The 19,935-nt window shown below is 44.0% G+C and overlaps 1 protein-coding gene across 1 annotated transcript in view; it reads right to left on the reverse strand.

Annotated features, from left to right (window-relative positions):
• The window catches only part of FBXO16 (F-box protein 16), a 30,576-nt gene extending 15,359 nt beyond the window's left edge, over window positions 1-15,217 (reverse strand). Inside the window, exons 1-3 of the mRNA XM_026846375.1 lie at window positions 15,077-15,217; window positions 9,367-9,402; window positions 1,330-1,536 (exon numbers count right to left, since the gene is read on the reverse strand). Coding sequence (XP_026702176.1) covers window positions 1,330-1,536; window positions 9,367-9,402; window positions 15,077-15,172 — 339 coding nt within the window. The 5' untranslated portion in view covers window positions 15,173-15,217. The remainder of the gene's footprint in view (window positions 1-1,329; window positions 1,537-9,366; window positions 9,403-15,076) is intronic.
• Between the last annotated feature and the right edge of the window lie 4,718 nt (window positions 15,218-19,935).

The raw sequence follows: 19,935 nt of genomic DNA on the forward strand, positions 1-19,935 counted from the left end.
GCTCCAGACCCTGCCCCAGCTCCGTTGCCCTTCTCTGGCCACGCTCGAGTCATTCAATGGCCTTTTTGGAGGGAGAGGCCCAAAACTGAACACAGTTATGCTCCATTTAAACCTTTCATTAAACCATTCAAGGTCTTCATGACATACTCAGTGCCTAAGTGTTAGCTGATCTCCAGCACAGGGTGAAATATGTCAAAAATCACAGGCCAAGAGGAAAGTTTTCAGCTTTTTTAGGGCAACTTCCTGCACTTCTACTCAATAAGCATACATTAGTTGGAATAAAGCCTTTGCTTCCACTGAGAAAACAGCATCAATAAACTCCTCAAGTCTAACAGACCCATTCTTAAGATTTTCTACTTACTCATGTTCTCCTGTTATACTCCATCACGCGGTCACCTTGCGTGCAATGCTTGTTCCAGCTTAAGGACAAACATCATCTCTTGGCACTGCCATGTTTATAATAGCAGCTGTCCAATGATATGACACAAGTAGCACTGTAAAAACCTTCTTTTCTAAGTAAGCAATTTCCTAACCTGTCTTCTCCCTGCCTGTGAATGAATAGTGTGAGTTGCATCCACATAAAACATGAAATGCTGGAGAAAGATACTAGAGCAAGCTTTAAACTGAGATTTTGATATATTCATAGTGTGACATGGAGTGCTATGTTAGGGCAGTAATAATGTCACCAATATCTGAACTTATTAATTCAGAACTACTTTGGGCATCACCTCACTGCACTTTACCTCAGCAAATGTGGTTTTGGAGTATTAGCCACTGTGCTCCAAATACTGAAGCCCTAGCCACTGTGCTCCAAAGCACATCTGTAATTTCTCTGCTTCTCCACATCCAGCACTTTACCCCCAAGCATTTTAAAGGTTCTGGTCTTCCTAAAGCCTTGTGTGTAGTTCCTTGTGACTATCACAAGTCAATACTTTTTGAAGCAATTAATGATTCTGCACACAGTGCAAGGTACTTTAAAGGAACGTGATTTTCAGCAAGTACCAGGCGTCCTTCTTGTGAAGAATCAGTCTTGTGAAGTGCTACATTTTAAATGTCTTAGAGCTGAGCATCTAAAATTACTCTTCACTTCTGTAAATCTTGGTCAATCTGGCTTAATTTAGGTTGTGTGGAAGTGTTGCGTTTGGTCTCATACAAGCATCACTAAGCATCTGGCACCAGGCTGCCAAGTCAGAAGACAGCCGTGCATTAGCGCATTATGAAGAACAGCACTTGTGTGTCTTTGCTGAAAATTGGTGCTGTTTCCTTTTTTTTTTTTTTGGCTAGCTTGACCTGACTTTCCAAACTTTAGGTATGTGTTGGCTTTTTTACCTGTGCACATCGACAGAGGCTCCTTGGGTCCAGGAAGGAAAAGATGTATAAAGATAGGACTCTAGGAAGCCTTGTGGTAAAATCTAGAGCCTCAGTGGGGACTCGATCCTGTAGCTGTTTGGCACAGAATTTCTGCTGTGACAGGGAGCAGCGTTCCAACAGGTCCACCAGGATCCTCCGCCTCTGACCATCTGTCCACTTGTCAAACTGAAAAAAGGAGTTTCAGGTTTTGAGAAACCGGAGATTCAGCTTCTTAAAATAAAGCACACATTTAAGGCAAGGGAAAGTGCATAAGCAGCAGCTTCTGGTGACTCATTCAAGAGCAAAGCACGTAGGAACTGGGAACAAATGGAGAGGCTACATTAAAAGAAACTCTGAAGCCACGAAACGTATGATTTATAACCCTCAAAGGATCCAGGATGGCCTAGTCTAGGACAGACTCATGCTCACAAGACTTTTTGCTCTTGGGACCAGCTCCGAGACCTGGCTTTGCTCATGGAAAGGAGGAGGCTCAGATTTGTGTTTACAGGATCAGGTCCCAAATTATAATGAGTTCAGTGCTGATTCCTCGTCTATCCTGACACTTCTGTGGCCCCTATTACTGAAATATTTGAGTGCCTCACCATTTTAAAATTATTTTTTCTCACAATCCCACTGCACGGGAGAGAAATCCCCACCACAGAGAAGAGGAGCAAAGAGAAACCAAATCATCTGCCCATGTCTCACAAGGAAAATCTGCGGCGCAGAGCCCGCAGCACGATAACAAAGGTTTTTCACAGCATTTCTGCGCTTATGACAGGTATCTAAAGAGGTGGATGGAAACGGCTGTGGGAAGAAATGAGCACTTAGGTAACCAGACAAGCATGTATCGCTTTGCTATGATGGCAACAACAACGCTGCGTTGAGCGGAGTGGGGCAGAGCTGTGTAAACAGGGTGGGAGCAATGGTGGCGGTGGCTGGTGTTTAACTTGTGTTGATAGCAGAGGCTGGAAAGGGCCCCGTCAGCAGGAATCTCCTGGGAGGAGACTGACCTCATCCCCACAATCTGTGCAATCTGTCTCAAAACCTGCAAGAGCAGTCCTGGCTTCGAGGGCAGCGCCGAGTGCCAGGAGGGAGGAAAATGTCAGAAGTCCACGGTGGCGGCTGCAGGCTGGAGCAGCAGGAATCCCCAGCAGGAACAGCAGGGACAGTTAAACATGAACTTCCAGAGGTGAAATACGGTTAAACATGAACTTCCAGAGGTGAAATACGGTTAAACATGAACTTCCAGAGGCGAAATACGGACTTCGGAGAAGTCCCACTTCATCCTCCTTCCTAGCACAGCAAGAGCAGCCTCGACCCAAACTCATCTTCTTTTCAAAGGCAAAACTGAACGTTTTGGGGAATTCCCTAATCTGGGCAATACTGCTTTTCCCCACTGGTTTCTTTCTCACGCGTTGGCCATCCCCAAAACACGTGCCCTGCTTTCACTAGCCTGTTTCCTGAAGCCAACTTTCCACAGCTGACAACGTGCTCTCCACTGGTCAAATCACAGCACATTCATTTAACCCCAGGGGTATTTGAAGTCCTTCTTTAAATGTGACCTCCAAAATTTAAAAATAATAAGAAAAAGGGTATATTTCTTCCAATATATATTTTTTTTATTAGGAGTAAATGGTTTAATGTCCAATGTCCCTTCATTTCCTTTTCAGAACAAACAAACTAGAAATTCAATTGGTTTTTTTTTCTCTGTTTCCCCCCCCAAATTTATGTTCAAGTGGAGGACTGTCAGAATAATAGTTTAAAATATACTGTGCAGATGAAATGTAATTGAGAAGGATTTTTTTCCAGATAATTTTAAAGAACTCTTTGTTTCTTTATATTTACTTGTCAGTATTTAATTCTAGTACTGGAGAATGAACACTAAAGAAGTAAATAGCTCTTCTTCTTGCAGACACCTCTGCAAGACTTTCAAGGTCAGCAAGGATACAGGGTGGAATTGGCATTCCTGAGATCCCAGAGACAAAAAGCCAAAGAGAAGAAAGCTCCCAAATGTCCATGGCTTTTCAGACACAGAGAGTGAATTAAGGAATACACCCTTTTCCTCCTATCCCTGTTTTGCATATAACTTCCACCTCTTTAGCAGAGTACTAAGCAAAAACTGAAGCAGGACCTTTGGATTTGGGACTTAGAAACAGAGTAGAATCAGACAAAAATGTACCAGAGGGGGACGGAGGAAGTTCTGCCTCTTCCCTTCTCACCCTCAGCTTGATATCAAAGGCTTTCTCCATTGTGAGGTGAAGGGGGAAAGCTTCTGCTGCACACTCTCCGCATTCATGATCACAGCTTCATCCTCTTCTCATTAAAACAATCCACAATCACCAGTTTGCAAAGATAAATTTCTCCCATATAAGTTCCAGACACAAGGGGGTAACTGGCTTATTCTCTTCCACACCGAGAGATTAAGCAAACTAATCAAAGCAAGTCTAGCTTCTCTTTCAAGGAGACAGAATATTTGCTCCTATTTAACCCTTCCCCTTCTGCCACGGATTTTGCAATCAAGCAATTCCTCCCAGCATCCTCAGCCTGTGCTTACTCTGCAAGGGAAACTCCATTTAAACCAGCGCCATGCAATCAGGAGCATGGGAACACGCAGCTGCTTCTCCATTGCATTCAGCAGCAGCCAAGTAGTTAAGTAGGCATAATTTGTCTCTTTTCCAGTATTAACAAGCATGTCCCCATCCTACATTTGGCTGCCTTTCTCCCCAGTTCCTCCCCTGGCATGTGATTACAGCAACCCAACCAGTTGGACCGGATTCCCCTTTTCAAGGTGCTGCACCTTCTCTATCCGCAGCTAGGAACACTTTTTCCCCTTTTCGGTGCCTTTCCCGGAGCCCTGGCAAACAATGTCTCCCCAGGGACTGTATGACATAAGGCTACGCTGGCAACGCAGAGTGCTCAGCCCTTGCTTCTGCGATCGGTTTACAATTAATCCATGAGTGCACACACACAAATAACACAGGCTGACACTGAGGGGAGAGCCCAGGCCCTCAGCGCCCAAGTACAGAGGCTCTGCCGCTTCACCCAGAGAGGCCCCTCTCTGCTCTAAGAGACAGGTTGCTTTACTGACTTCAACTGAAATGGGATATAATCCTCATCTCCAAACCAGCTTATCGACATGAGTTCACAGGGTTACAATCACACACAGGCAGCCCAGAGTCACTCAGGCTGGAAAAGCCCCTCGGGATCATCGAGTCCAACCCTCAGCCCGACTCTACCAAGTTCTCCCCTACCCCACATCCCCCCACAGCTCATCCCAACGGCCCTGAAACCCCCGCAGGGATGGGGACTCCCCCCTCCCTGGGCAGCCTGTTCCACTCTCGGACCACTCTTTCTGTGCTCTGCAAAGGTAGGTCTGAATTTGCTAGCCACCGAGGCTCTTTAGCAGAATGGCTTGCAAGTAGACGGAGATGATTCACTTAGAAGCAATTTTTCCCTCCCTCCCCAGCCACCTTCTCCTGGTCCTGATGAAGGGATTTGGAGACCTGGGACCTGGGTGAGAAGGGAAGGGATGAAGCAGCCAGGCACCTGGTATCCATAAAATACACTAATCCACCCAATCAAATTGTAAACATCTCTGCTGCCAAGTAGCTCCGTGTCAGTAATTAGCAACTAGCCCTTGTTCCTTTTCGCTTTCAGCACCGTAATTAAACAACTCAACCTGAAATTTTGCAGGAAGAGACTCCTGGGAAGACTGTTAAGGAAGACAAGCCAGCAGCCTGGTGACAAGAAGCACCCCTGAGCAGGAGCCATTGCTCCTGCACCCTGGCACCGAGCATGGGGTCAGGTCCTGGGTGAAGAGGTGTCTATAGGTGGGGGTCTGTGGTGAGTAGGGACAGGGTTCAGTTGCTCAAACACCAGTGCCCTGTCTTGTGGGGTACCCTGCGAAGTCTAGAGCTGCCACTTCAAGGGTGACAGTTGTCTGCAAGTCCTGCATCACATCTGCCATCATATGAGAGGTAGATAATGAGACTAAGATGTGAATAATGGATATGTCCCCACTATCATACTCTCACCCTTCCAACTGGGATCCAAACTGGATCCAAACTGCGTATTTGGCATGGTTCCTGGCCCAGGCTAATGTCTAAATTGTGTCTGAACAACGTCTGAAAGAGTGCTACCGGCCCAGGCCAAAATCGTGCCAGGGAGCGTGCTAACAATTTCATAGTGTGGATGAGCGAGTTCCAGTACCTGGGTACACTCAGATGTGCTGTATAAATTACCAGCGGAAGATGTAGCCCACAGGGTGAGCTGAATCACTGTCTGGGCTCCCCTGACTTGTCTACATCTCATTTGGCTGTAATGGAAGCTGACACACTCAGATCACCTGGAGACACTGAAGCTTAGGTGTCTTAATCTACAGGTTCAACCCCAGCTTCATTGTCAACTTATTAACCTGGGTGTCAGCATGATAGCACTGAGCATTAAGGTAGAGCAAAATGCTTTTATGTTTTTTAAATTAATGGGAGGAATTTTTGGCTTGCAGAACACAGCAGAAAGGGAGGCTGAGGCAGCACGTCAAGGCATCTGCCCTGGGTGCAATACAGAATAAAAGCAACTAGAATAAAACAGAAACATTAACAGAGAGATGTTAACCCTTTCACAGTTTAACCATCAGAAGGGTTTCAACTGAAAGAGAGCAGCACAATTTCCCTTTTATAACTATCTAGATAGTGTTTGGGTAAGGGAGTTGGTGTGAAGGAAATTCATCACAAATGCCTCCAGCAGGATCAAAGCCTGCAAATACTCGTGCATGGGAACAGCCACGTAAGACACGACACACCACCACTGCTTCTACTCTGTGCAGCAATAACACTTTGCAGAGCTGAGCACAATCTGAGACAGCCAAAAAAATGTAGAGGGTCCCATCACGCATTTTGGATACTGCAGGTGACAGCGCAGCCAGTGCCATGCCCGCTGGAGCTGCCCAGCAGTGCACAAACAGAGAAATAAAATCCCTCAGGTCAGCTAGTTCATCGTTTCTCAACCTGTGTTTTATGGTCTACAACAGTCTGGGAGACATCAAAGATGTTCTGTGGCATAATTGGGGGAAAAAATAACTAAATGAAAATGCACATACACAAGTCCCTGAATGCATGCAAATAAAATCAGGAAGAAGAAAAAAAAAAACAACAAGCATCCAAATTTTAATCTAATCTGTATTTGGCTGTAAAGGAAAACCACTGTGGCAATGCTGCACAAGGCAAACTGTTCTGCTCTCCCAGCAGGTCGGGTGGCCCTTTGGTGTAAAAAAGGTTGAGAAACACTGAGCTAGTTCATCTCCTGCCACAAGGCAAGATCCACTCTACCTAAACCATTCCTGACAAGTGTTTATCTAACCTGTCCTCAGAAGACTCCAGCAATGGAGATTCCAGCCCTAACCCCTAGGCAAGCTACTTGGGCAGTGAATTATCTGTAGCACTGGCTTTTGCTGCTGTCTAAACTGTGTCTCCATCACTGCAATTCAAGCCCATGACTTCTTGTCCTATCCAGTGAGAACGCAGAGATCAGATCATTCCCTTCCTCTTTTCAGACATCTTGTGTGCCATTGGAAAGATGGTATTATGTCTTTTCTCCATCTTCCCTACAGCAAAGGGATTGTTTTCATATTTTCTGGACCTAAGACTGTTCTCACATATGACTAGTTCTCAGAAGCATCTCCAGTTTGTCCTCAGATTTCTCAGAACGCAGGGGCCAGAACTGGGGATGGCTCTGCCCTTCAGCCAGCCCTTGGGGATATTTCCCTGCATTACAATTATAAGGCACTGTCAGCTTACCGTCACTTTGTGATCCACCATAATTCCCAGGAATTTTTTATTCAGAACGGCTGCACACTTGGGTTTTCTCAGATCTGCAGTTTTTGCAAGTGTCATTCTTACATGCAGCACTTTTCACTTGTCCTTATCAAACCACAGATCATTTCATTCAGATTTCCAGTCTCCAAAGTTCGTGAAATCTCTCCAAGCCTGGTTATCATCTGCAGATTTCCCGTTCCATCATCCAGATATTGCTGAAAACGCTTAACAGTTCTGGACTTAGGACAGACTTCAGCCTTGCAGTTTCCTAACAAAGCATTTACAACTACACTGAATGTGGGTTCCCGGCCGTACAAACCCACCCTTCGGCAGTTTTATCCAGGCCATGCTTCCTGAGAGCACTTCGAGCAGGTCATGTGAATCAACATAAAAACTCCTGCCCAGAGCACTGTGATTTCTGGACAGAGTTTCTCTCAAGCTCAGAGTGCTCTAGGCTTTGCATACCAGATATTATAATGCCACAGGCTTTGAAGGGAGTGAAGAGCAGCTTTTGTGCTTTCTGCCCTGTTTTCATGGGTTTGATGGATGACAGAAGTGCAAGGAGAATTAGATCTGAAGGAGCGTGGTGAGAGCTACTGATCTAGTGTCATACGGAGGGTCAGAAATGTAACCTTTCAGGAGACGATTCAGCACTCATGTGTGTTTGGGGGAAGGCTGTTTCCAGATTTTGGCTCTTTCACTGGGGGTTCTAATGAAAACATTTTTGTCCTTCTGCCAGCACATCCCATGGGCATTTAAAAACACCCAACGATTTTCAAGAGACAGGTTTTAAGTCTGTTAGTTACTGGCTACCATGCTAAAAGGTGGTTTTTTGAACAATAATAATTCAAAAAAATGTTTTTTTCTTGATGTCCATGAAATTCCTGATTATCAAAATGCATGCATGTCAACAAGTTATGGAAAGCATATTTCCTATAAAGGTAAATAATCCTCATGAGCTTAAAATAAAATACTTGTCTGTAAAGACCAGTTCACAGGCAAAAAATTTCCACGAGTGACCTATTCAGCATAAAGAATAAGCATCGTAGTTCAAATAAAGTTACTGTGCAAATCCTCTTTATCAAAGAGTGCTGATAAGGAGCATCATATCTGTATTTCTGTTTAGCTTGGTATCACATGTGACCACATAACTGGTCCTTTGGTTTCATTTAAAAAGATGTGCACAGGGCCCAACCATAGAGTTACTACTGAGCCACATTAATACATTCACTGAATTCACTCGTTTATTGCAATGAAGTCCCTGGGTCTGCATTCCTGTTTGCACAGGAGACTGAGCAGATTGCAGCTGCCTTCCTGTAATGGCCTGTAAATGGATTTTGGCGTGTCAAAGAGAAAGCACAATGAGATACTGAAGGTGATTTTAGGACTAGGGCAAATCTTGTGCCATTGCGTGCTCTGCCATCGGCTTCCTGGGTAGGCCAGTTAGAGTTGGATGCGTTTCAAGCGGCCAGCTACGATTCCCTTCATAAGCTATGGAAAGAAAGAGGCATCACTAGAGGGCTGAGCCTTCATCCTACATTAAGTAGAGTGAAGTACTGCTTTCTCTCTTCAAGGACCCTGTGATGACCAGAGCAGCCAGGCTAAAATATTATGTTTCAGACATACACACCCATCCAGAGAAACCCCATCCCGAATGCCTAACTTTCAGTCATTTGTGGTTGGGGCAGAGAAATTCCATCTCATGTCTTTCTGTGCCTCATTTTTTCATCCACAAAAGGGTGACAGCACTTTCATGTCTCATGTTGGAGCTGTGAAAATAATGACAGTACCAAATTGTGAGGTGCTCAGTGATTACAGTATTAGGAGCCATATGTGTGCACTTGGTAGATAACATGTCATTTATTCCAGGTTTCAAAGACCTTCTAGCAGGCAATGGCAATACCTAAATATCCAGTACTGTCTTTGAAGACTTCACAGACTTTTCCCAGGGTTTCTTATCCCATTTCAGATCATTCTGATGATGGAATATGATTTCCCAGGTTCAGAGCCTACAGAATGTGGGCACTGAGGGAATTTACACCTTTACCTTCCTCAAAAGTAGAGCAGTTACAGCTCACTTTCACATCACGAAAATTAATCCCTTTTTCAAAATAGGATGGATTTTACATTCCCATTATAACAATCTCTTGGTCAGGTAGAAATCAAGTTGTATTTAAATATATATTTAAAGAGAAAAGTTTACCCATTTTCCAAGCAGGGCTCTTCTTTCTTCAAATACCTATAATACATACACACACAAATAAAATGGGATATTTAAAGAGGATTCAATATGTGCTAAGAAAAGTACAACTTGAAAAGCAATAAAACAATCTACAAAATATAAACAGAATCACTGAATGGAAGAGTTTAGAAGAAACCTGTGGAGATCCTTTAGTCCAAACTCCCTGCTAGGGTCAACTAAAGCAGGTTTCTCAGGGTCACATCTAGATAGGTTTTGAATGTTGCCTTGGATGGAGACTCCATAACTTCTGTGGCACCTTGTTACACCCTCACAGTAAGAACATTTTTTCATCTCTTTAAATGGAATTTCCTGTATTTTGATTTGTGGCTATTACCTCTTGTCTTTTCACTGGATGCCACTAAGAATAGTCTGGCTCTGTCTTTACCCCTCCCATCAGATATCTATATGCATTGATCAGGTCCTCCATGAGCCTCTTTTCTCTAGGCTGAACCACCTCGGATCTGTCAACCCTTCCCTATACATCAGATTCTCCGATTCCTCAATCGTTTTTGCAGCCCTACGCTGGCTTTGTTCCAGAAAGTCCATGTCTTTCTTGTACTGAGGAGCTCAGAAACGGACACAGCATTCCAGATGTGTCCTCACCAGTGCCGCAGAGAGGAAGGATCACCTCCCTTGACCTGCCACCTATCCTCTTCCTAATGTAGCCCAGGATGACAGTGGCCTTCTTTGCTGGCTCATGGTTAACTTGGTATCCACCAGGACCCCCAGGTCATTCTCTCCCAAGCTGCTCTCTAAACACTCAGTTCATTTTTCCAGCCTGTCAAGGTTGGACCAATCTGGTCAGGGATGTGGTAGAGTCCCCATCGCTGGAGGTTTTCAAGACACAATTGGACAGGAGGCTAGATAATCTCATCTAGGCTCCCTTTCCCACAAAAGGGTCGACCAGATGCTCTTTTCAGGTCCCTTCCAACCTGTCTGTTCTATGATTCTATGATTTATGAGAGCACAAACATCTGGTCAATCAACTACTCTTCCCAATTATGTATCATCTGCAAACTTGCTGAATGTGCACTCTGCCCCATCATCCAAATTGTTAATGAAGATTTTAAATGATCCTGGCCCCAGTGTTGACCTCTGGCATACTCCACCAGTGGTTGGCCTCCAGCTGAATTTCATGCTGCTGCTGACAATCCTTTAAGGTCAGTAAGTCAGTCAGTTTTCAATCCACTTCTCTCTCCATTGGGACTTCATCAGCTTCTCTATGAGGATGTTATGGCAGACAGTATTGAAAGCCTTACTAAAGTCTGAAAATCAGTCAGTTTTCCAGGACCTCTCTTCTCTCCAGGACCACATCCTATGTGATTCTTCCACACAGATCTCTGAAAAGGTAAAAGTCTGCTCTCCTCAAGACCAGGGTTGTGATCTTGCTATTTGTCTTGCTCTTTCCTCTCAGCATCCTGAACTCCATCATCTCCTGGTCACTGCCACCAACACTGTCCATGACCTTCACGTCCCCAACCAGGCCTTCCTTCTTTGAGGTCCAACAGAACATCTCTTGTTGGTTCCTTGATGACCTGCATCAGAAAGTTGTCATCAATGCACTCCGGAAACCTCCTGGATTGCCTGTGCCCTGCTGTATTGCCCTTCCAGTAGATATCAGGGGGGTTAAAGTTCTCCATGAGGACCAGGGCCTGTGAACATGAGGTTTCTTCCAGTTGTCTGAGGAAGCCCTCATCTACTTCTTTCTGATCTTCTTCAAGAAGAGGAGGGCCTTCAAGAAAAGGAAGGCTCCTTTCACACCCTAAAGTTCAAGGGCTATGCGTGCACGACAGTGAAGGAGAACTCGGCAGACTTGCTGCAATGTGCTGCTTCTCATCTCCAGCTCTCTTCTTTGCAGCTGCTGCACACACGATGTGCCAACATAGCGCTCTACTCTCCCGGGCATACAGTGATGTGTGGTGTCTCCTGTGCTTTGATGAGACCAGAAGCTGGGCTTCCCACCTCTTCATTTTAAGAAATTTCAGTTCTCCCGAGTTGGAGACATTGGGTGCCTGAAACCTCCTAGAATGGATACAACATGGGTTGCTCTCACACAGCCCTGGTGACCGCTTCAATCTTAACGTAGCAAGACTGTTAGGAGTAAGATTGTAAGACCAGTCTTTGTTCCCTGGGCACTTTTCAGTGACACCTAAACAAGAAGGATGATCAGTATCAAAATACAGCAGAAGATTTATGACGTTGACCTTTATCCATAGGGAGCTAGCCCTGAAAGCACTAGCACGTGGCTTCCCTCTACCACAAAACTGCCTTCTCTACTCAGGACTGTGACCTGGGAAGAGAGGAAATGCCGCACATGATTCTTCCAGAAGACAGATCAAAGAGGAAAAAGCCCAGCTTATAACTGCACATAAAAACAGCTATTAACCACAACTAGGAAAACATGCTTGATCATTATAAACTCCAAACATGTTATTACTATGACAGCCTGCAAAGAAGGTTCCTGCGGAGAAAGACATTATCAGTGCTGCAGTGGTACAGCAGCTGACAGCCTTAGCTCTGTCTCTCGCAGCAGGAGTGTCTCTTGTGAGGGGTGGAAAATGACATTTCTTTTATTTGTACGTTGACAGTTATTATTTGCTTTATTTGCATGTGGGACACTTGGCAAAGTGAAAAAAAAAACAACAATAAAACCTAACAAGCTGAACTTGGAAAAGGATTTGCCACAAGCAAGTGATGAATAGTCAAAGATCTAAGTTTTGGGTTGGAGAATTCAAGGGGAGCAGGGAGATATATAACTGGAAGCAATGTTAATGGTCTTTGATCAAAGAAAGACACATATTTGCTTTCAGCATTCTTGGAGATACATCTGAGCCAACTCTGTCAGAAAGTTCTGCCTACTCCAGGCACTTGGAAGCATTAATTAGCAACAGAATGGCCCAGAATTGGTATAATCATCCACTGCCTTAATCAAGCCCATGTTTACTGCCCTCTCCTCCGAGGCCTTGGAGTTACACCTGCAGTGTGCCTAAGCTGGCTGGCTTTGAACACAGCCTGAGGCCTAGGTTGCTCCTGAGATCTACCATCTCACATCCATGTCTCCAGGTGGTTTTAAATAAGCTCAAGTTCAAGGCTGTCTGGCAAATCCCTCCACCCCTTGCTGCAAATGCCACTGGAGGCTCTTCTACCCCACACCTGAATTGCTGCCCAGCAGAAGGCAAATCATCTCCTGACTTCCAGTCCTTCCTTAAAGCAGGACTGATGCTGAACTCTGTCTGCTTTTGCTGCGGGTGAGGAGGCTGCCCTGCCTCCGACCTTTACGTCATCCTTAAGTGTGGCACAACCTTGGCATATCTAAGACTCCACCTCTGGTTTTCTGACCATGAATGCTGCATAACTGGAGGTTTTGTCATTCTGGCTTCTTGGTCTGTCCTTGATGGTGATACTGGCTTTAAAACAATCATGACTGTCTGTGTCCCATTAGTAGCACCCGGATAGTCTTTCCTGTTCTAACAGCTGCTGCTAAGGGCAGAAAACCATAGATGGAGGCAGCAGGACTCGGGATGTACAACAGGCAGGAGAGAACTGGGTCCTACCAACAGTACAGACAAGTGTACTCTTGGGGATGTTTGAGAATCCAGGGAAATCTACAGAACTGTTAATGCAGTACCACCAGGATTACCCAAAATTAGACAGGTAGCACATTTATATCGCTAACTGCTCTCAGGTCTGCTCCCAACAATGGTTTAGATGGAGCTTAAATGCTTCTGCCTCGGATCAGCTCTGAATTCCCACCACTCCTGCCCTTCATTGCCTGTTCTACTAACAAGTACATTTCTTAAGCAACTCTTCTCTCTGTGCTTTCATCTCCTCACTGTTTTCCACATACCTTCTACCTAGAAATGCTTTTCTCTCTTCATGCTTTCCCTTAACTCAAGAGTGCAGAAATGAACAGAGATGACTGTATGAAAACGGCGCCTTCTCGCTCACTAGCACCTTACATATAGCAGTTGGATTATCTCCTGATTTCAGCTGTCAGCAATACTTTTGTTGCAACTATTTTTTTTCCTGCTAACACTGCAGAGCAATATAGTGATAAACAAAATGGAGTTTCAGGCAGATCGATGCTGTAAAACCTGGATCAGAAACAAGCAAACACTTTTAATCATGAATTTCATCACTGAGCACAGGTCTGGGAGCTTATGGTATGTTCTTTCCTACCTGGAACATCATTAAGCATTGGAGTATACAATGATCCAATACGAGCACATAAAAGTTTTGCTGCAGCCCAATAGAACATCAGACTGCCTAAGGAGCAGGGGAATAAGAAGTTGGGAAAGGGTGTTTTTACCCACACACTTATTGCTAGTTAGATCATACTTTATTGCACAGTGATGTGCATCTGTAAAAAATATGTTTTATGGGGTGTAGGAAACAGACATTAAAATGATTCAAAGGCTGGAGAAGATGCCAGATTGAAAGGACTTCAAAGAGCTCAATCTGTTTAGTTTATCAAAAAAATTCAAGTGTTGGCTTGAAGCAGGGTAAAAGTCCTTCCACAAGGAAAAAATACTGATTACAGAAGAGTTTAATAAGCTTGGACGAGAAGATTTAAATGATGGAAGCTAATGCTAGAAGTATTTAGACAGGAGACAAGGTTTCATCTTTTCATGGTACAGGGGATTAATCATGTGAAAATTATTAGGGAAGTGATGAAATTTTCATTTTATAAGGAATGAAGGTACTTAACCCCAAAGGAAGTCTGGATACCTTAATGGAAGATATGTTTTAGCCAAATTCCAGTTACTGAGCTCAAGACCAGGAGAACTGTCTGAAACAAGAGGGCCCAAAGACTCCAGGAAGCCAGGCTACATGATGTAATGGCCCATTCTGGATTAAATTCTATGAATCATCAACAGAAATTTAAACTGACTTCTGAAGGAGGAATATGCTCCTGGTGATGCAGGAGCCAAAAACCCCTCAGTTATGTTAGCAGCTCCCAGATATAGTATACAGAGTGGGAGGTTAGGAAATGCATCTCGTTATTTATAAATTGAATGCATCACTTTGGTTTCCCAAATATCAAGCATGCCTCGTCAGTGCCAGGTTTAGCAGAGAAGCCAGAGCAGGGGTATTAAAACCTTTCCTACGCACTGAGATGGAGGACATCACCCACTCAGACACCTACATTGACACTCAGTTTGCTCTGGGGTTAAACTGAAGTCTTCTGCTGCAAAAAAATCAATGATTCGGCATCTTTCACTAAGAAATGAATACACATTTTTTGTTTAAAGGCAACTAATTTGGCAAAATATCAATACTTGAACTAAATACTTGTATGCTTTAAACTACATACATTAGAACTTTCAGTTTTTACATATATATATCTGTATATATATATAAAGACAGTATGTGTGTTTGATACATACATACTTCTAATAGTAAACAAAATCTTTACGTTCTTGTTCTATTACTTATGATCTACACAGGCAAAAGCATAAGTTAAATTTTTCTGAGGCTTGAGAATCTGTGAAGTGAACCCGAGAATCTGCCTTCAGATTTGAGAATATTCAAAATCTGACCAGACAAGATCCTGAGCAAACTCTCTAGCTGACACTGCCTTGAGGGGCTGGACTAGATGTTCTCCAGAAGTCCCTTCCGACCTCAACAGTACTGTGATTTTATGAATTTGACCCATTCGCACAGAACTTACCTTGTCATTCATGAGCTGATGATTCAGTGGAGTCCATGTGCTCATCTTGGTCTGTAGCTTGGGGCCGTCCATGTTTCTAGGAGCTGCAAATGCCATAGGTGTGGGTGATGGTGGGTCCTCTGATGTCTCAGCAGCACCTATGGCTGCAAAATTGAACAGCACAAAGACCAACGTTATATCTCTGTGCCACTCCATTATAGCACGTTAGTGAAAAGCAAATAAGTTTAAGAAAGAAGCCAATGATTTCACAGCATAGCAATGATACAAGTAAAATTATCTGAAAATCAGTTAGAGTAATGGCTTTTATTTTATGTACTCACAGTAACAGTGACATTAAAGGCCAGATTTCCTGATGGAACCTCAGGGCACTAATGTTATGTAAATACTTAAGTAGATCTTCCCCATCACAATTATTATTGAATATGCCTTTGATTTTTGCTGCATGAATGATCACAACAGGGTATTTGCAGCAAGCTAGAAAGTACATGAAATTTCTCTTTCCAATTGCTGACACTAAAAAATGGAGATAATTTGTACATCTACTTAAGTGACACTAGCTAGGTTTTTACTGATTTTGATGGGCATATAATGCCAAGTCTCAAAGGACCAATTTGTTTCTGTAACACTTAACTGAAAGAATGAAATCCAAAATGGTTCAGAATTGACTGAAATCTCTCAGGGTCCTGCGTTAGGCAGATTGGTTTTGATGGTTTGGACTGCCTGTGCTGCTCTTTTAGACAAAAATTTCTACGTGAAGTAAATCAGACATTTAACAAAATTTTCCCTTCCTTTTTGTGACACCCTGTAACTGGACTTTGTTCAGACAAAGTAATTTCTTCATAAATTCTTGCCCAAACATAGGAAAAGCTTTTTTTTCCTTCATTTTCTATCCTGCAGCTGGATTCAGAAGGATGTCATTGCTCACCTCAGGCATCCAATTTCCAGACTGCAGGCTTAAGCTGCAGCAGCCTGAAAACCAAGTCATTTCTTTACCACATTAAAAAAATATCTCTGTTCTCTGCATATAGTTATTAGGCAATTTTTCTGTAAACAGATCGCTTTAAAGCTTCACGGTGACAAAATGAATAATAGGACTTTTGGAAGAAAAGAAAAGGCAGATCCACTAAGTAACTCCAGTATTGTGTTGCCAGCCTACCCTGAACCCAAGCACTTCAAAACCCACCCAGAAAAAGGACTTTTCTAGCTAATACAGCTCTGAGGCTCACAAGACACATCTTCATGAAAGCTCAGTCCCCCATTCCTTACTCAGGCACAATTCCTGTCTATATTAATGGAAGATTAATCTTCAAAACCCACTGCAGGATCTGTCTGGGTACATCACCTTTTAGATTAGTTTTTCTTCCCTTTCCTTCCTAAGTTATTACAGAATCAAAGGAAAATAAAGAAAAAAAAAAAAAAAGAAAAATCTGTTATATATCTCTCTGCATCTGGTGATGTAATATGGTCCATGGTTAGGAAATAAGTTCATTACAAGAGTCTGAGTTCTTTTTTTTTTTTTTTCCTAAAGATCCTTAAATAACTCATTGTCTGCATACTGCAATTTTAACTTCCCAGAGAGAAGCCACCAAAAGTTAAAAGACTTACTAAGGTTTCAAACTCTCACATTCTGTAGCTGGCCAATGTTAGAGGCTTCTTGTGCAACTGCATTTGGGATACACATTACGATGGGATCACTTACTGGGTTGGTTTGGTTTGGTTTTGTTTTTCTGCAAGGCCCCTGCCCTTTTCGAGGCACAGAAATACAACATTACAAGCTAGAGAAACAGTTCCACTGCCAAAAAAACAGGTTCAGGCAACCATGTCCTGTTTTTCAGGGACAACCTTCTCCATTAGTCACAAAACCATCAGTTGTCGCTGCAGCACACTCCCAAGCCTGGATTCATGTTCCCGTTTCCCTACGCTTTCTTGGTGCTGCGTTCACAAAGCATCTCCACGAGCTGGCATGTTTGCAGCTCGTTGCCCAAAGAGGCAGTTGTGCCTCTGGACCCTCTTCGCCTTCTGTGCCAAAAACGTGGCTCACAGCACACCTGGCAGAAGTCATATTCCCAGCTGCCCATGCCATGAAACTTCTCAAATTGCACTTGATGTTCGAGCACGATGCGCAAATAGGGCTGCAAAAGCAAGGTATCATCAGGCACAAAGGTGAGTATAAGCCAAATATTTTAACATTGTACACGATGTGCCAGCCTGCCACTCCTCCCTCGCCACCCCTTTGCTAGCACTGTCACACTACCACCGTCCGCTCTGCTCCTCATGTCCCCAGCTACACTCAAAATCACGATGAGGGGAGGGAGACAACCCCAAGGCCAGCCTCAGCGGTGTGTGTTTGCAGGAGGAATTCTTTGGTGAAGTCAGGACTGCGCGGCGTCACTTTAGAGCACGCTGCGGGTTCCTCAAAGGCACGTTGTACACGCTGGGACTCGGTGTGCTTACTTATCAGGTGGCTTTGGATTTCATGGGATGCATCAGAGGAGCCAAAAGTGTTAGAAAATATAGAAGCACTTCACCTGTAGCATGCAGCTAGGCTAAAAACTTGGAATGCAAGCCTCCTAAGAAAAGACTTGCTTTACCAACTACAGTTCAGCTGCCTGTTCCCCAAAGGAAAAACTGTGTTTCTTGTCCTCACCCTGAAGTCCCTATCCCTGGCAGGATTAACAGATAATCTGGCTTCTTCAAGAGCCTAGAGTAACTCTGATCAGAGTTAATCTATGATGTGATACTGAGGTGGCAGCAGCTTGCTCAGTACGCATTAAAAAGCAGCTGGTGTACTGTGCAGTCCAGTGATTGCCAGGCTGTTTAGCCAGGGCCCCACTTTTCTTCTGTAATAGTTGTTATCTTTGGACTGGCTGCCCAAATAACATTCCAGAGATTGCTCCAGCTTGTTCTTCACGTATTCTGGGATGAAAATTCATCAAGCTCAGCTGATCTGAAAACAGTCAACCAGCAAGAGATGTGAGGTTAACAAGAAATCAAATTTTAAATATATATATATATATATATAAGGAAAATGTTGGTTCACTACCCAAAAAGGAAAAGCTATTGACACAAGATGCCAAAAAAATTATCCATTATCCTTCTGCTAGGAAAAATAAAAAGGCAATGTAGGAGCAGGTGGGCAGGCATGGTAAATACCAGTGCAAAAGGGATCTGGGGGAAAGATGAAGGTTTGTGAGTTACATACAGTGTTTGCAAGATGTGTGATTAACTTCACACCGAGCTGGTTGGAGATGTCCAGATGTTTCAAAGCAGTTATCTTACACAGTTTGAAGAGAGCGGGTGAGCCTGGCAGAGGGCAAATATTAAAAGAGTTAAACTTCCTGGGTTACTACAGGCAGAGAGTACACAGGAATGGTTCACAGTTTGAATGAAAGGATATAACGAGCAGGGATCATTACGAAATTTGTGCTTTTTGAGATGCATGAAGAAGGTATACGTAATTTCCCAGCGCAGGAAACACGGACGGTGTTGTCTAGCAGTGAGAGAATCTCAAGAAGGAAATCCTGCTGAAGCCAATGGAAATACTTTCACTGCCTTCAGTACAAGTTGGGTCTAGCCCCTGGTTTAAAAAAAATGCGATTGCATTTAAGAAAGATTAACAATACATAATGATCGTATCATATTAACTAAGGGCATTGGAATAATTTCCTTTAGCTGGGTTAATCTCTGTTTAACCCTCTGGAATGGCATTCCGGAGGTTTGTGCAAACCATACTCCAAACAAGTCCTTCAGAAGCAGACCTGCTTTATTAAGGTTTTTGACCACGTCTCTCTAGCAGTAAGCCCTCGTGGTTCAGCAGATCCTGGTGCACGCTGAGGTTTAAGGATGCACTTTGCAGAGGAAGAACCTAATCACATTAATCCACATGACGACAATGGCACAGTCGAGGAGCTCAGTTGTGAATAAACAGAATTTAACTGAATCAGTCTCAAGCACAGGCAGGAAAGTAATTTTTATTGTAAATTGTTATGTCGGCAATAAACAGCGTGATGATTGATGCTATGGGAGAAATGCTTTAAACAGCAGTAACAGAAAAACAATCTAGAATGTAGGCCAAACTATAGGGCATTCAAAATGGAAAAATTCAAGAGGATAGCTCTGGGTGGGAAAGATAATGTGAAACGGATCCTCAGATGTAGGGGGACACCTAAAAAGATGGCAAGAGGAGAAGGGCAGGAGGCTAAGTGCACATTTGCAATGATTTACAGCAAGAAGGCCAATACTGTGCTCCTCCTTTCCCTCTAGCTCCCCCTCACCCCCAAGCTGCAAAGCACTGCTATCATCCAGCCCTCCTCATTTGTCACCTGCACGTCGCACAGTGAGGCCCTGCCCTCAGGCAACACCTCTGCTCTGCCTGTAGGGTATTGGCAGTGTTCCCCACTAGCGCATCAGTCTTCTCACAGTTGTCCCCAGTCCCATGGAAGGCCCCATGACCCTCACGCAGGGGATTGAGGATCTCTGTGGTACCAGTGCTACAGCATCAATAAACCCCAGCGCACGGCATCGCCACGGTGCTGATAAACCGGAACGCTTGCAGCACCTTGTGTCACTGATATTTCTGCCTCTCCACAGCACCATCACCCCTGTGCACCCTGCGCTGCGTCAGACCAACACCCTTACCCCTGCCAGGGTGTGCTATAAATATCTGTGTGCACAAGACGCCAAGGTTCGAGTGCCCCTACGATCCTCCTTACCCCAGGCAGTGAATAACTAACTCTGCATTCTTCACTGCTTCATGATGCCCACCAAGGCCTCGGGACCTCCATCCCAGAGGCGATACTCTCTACTGACCCACAGACCTCACATCCCTTGTGCTCCTCCATACCCTTGTCCCCTACTGA

Source organism: Athene cunicularia (genome assembly GCF_003259725.1).
Source record: "Athene cunicularia isolate RWA chromosome 3 unlocalized genomic scaffold, athCun1 chr3_part1, whole genome shotgun sequence".
Taxonomy (NCBI): domain Eukaryota; kingdom Metazoa; phylum Chordata; class Aves; order Strigiformes; family Strigidae; genus Athene; species Athene cunicularia.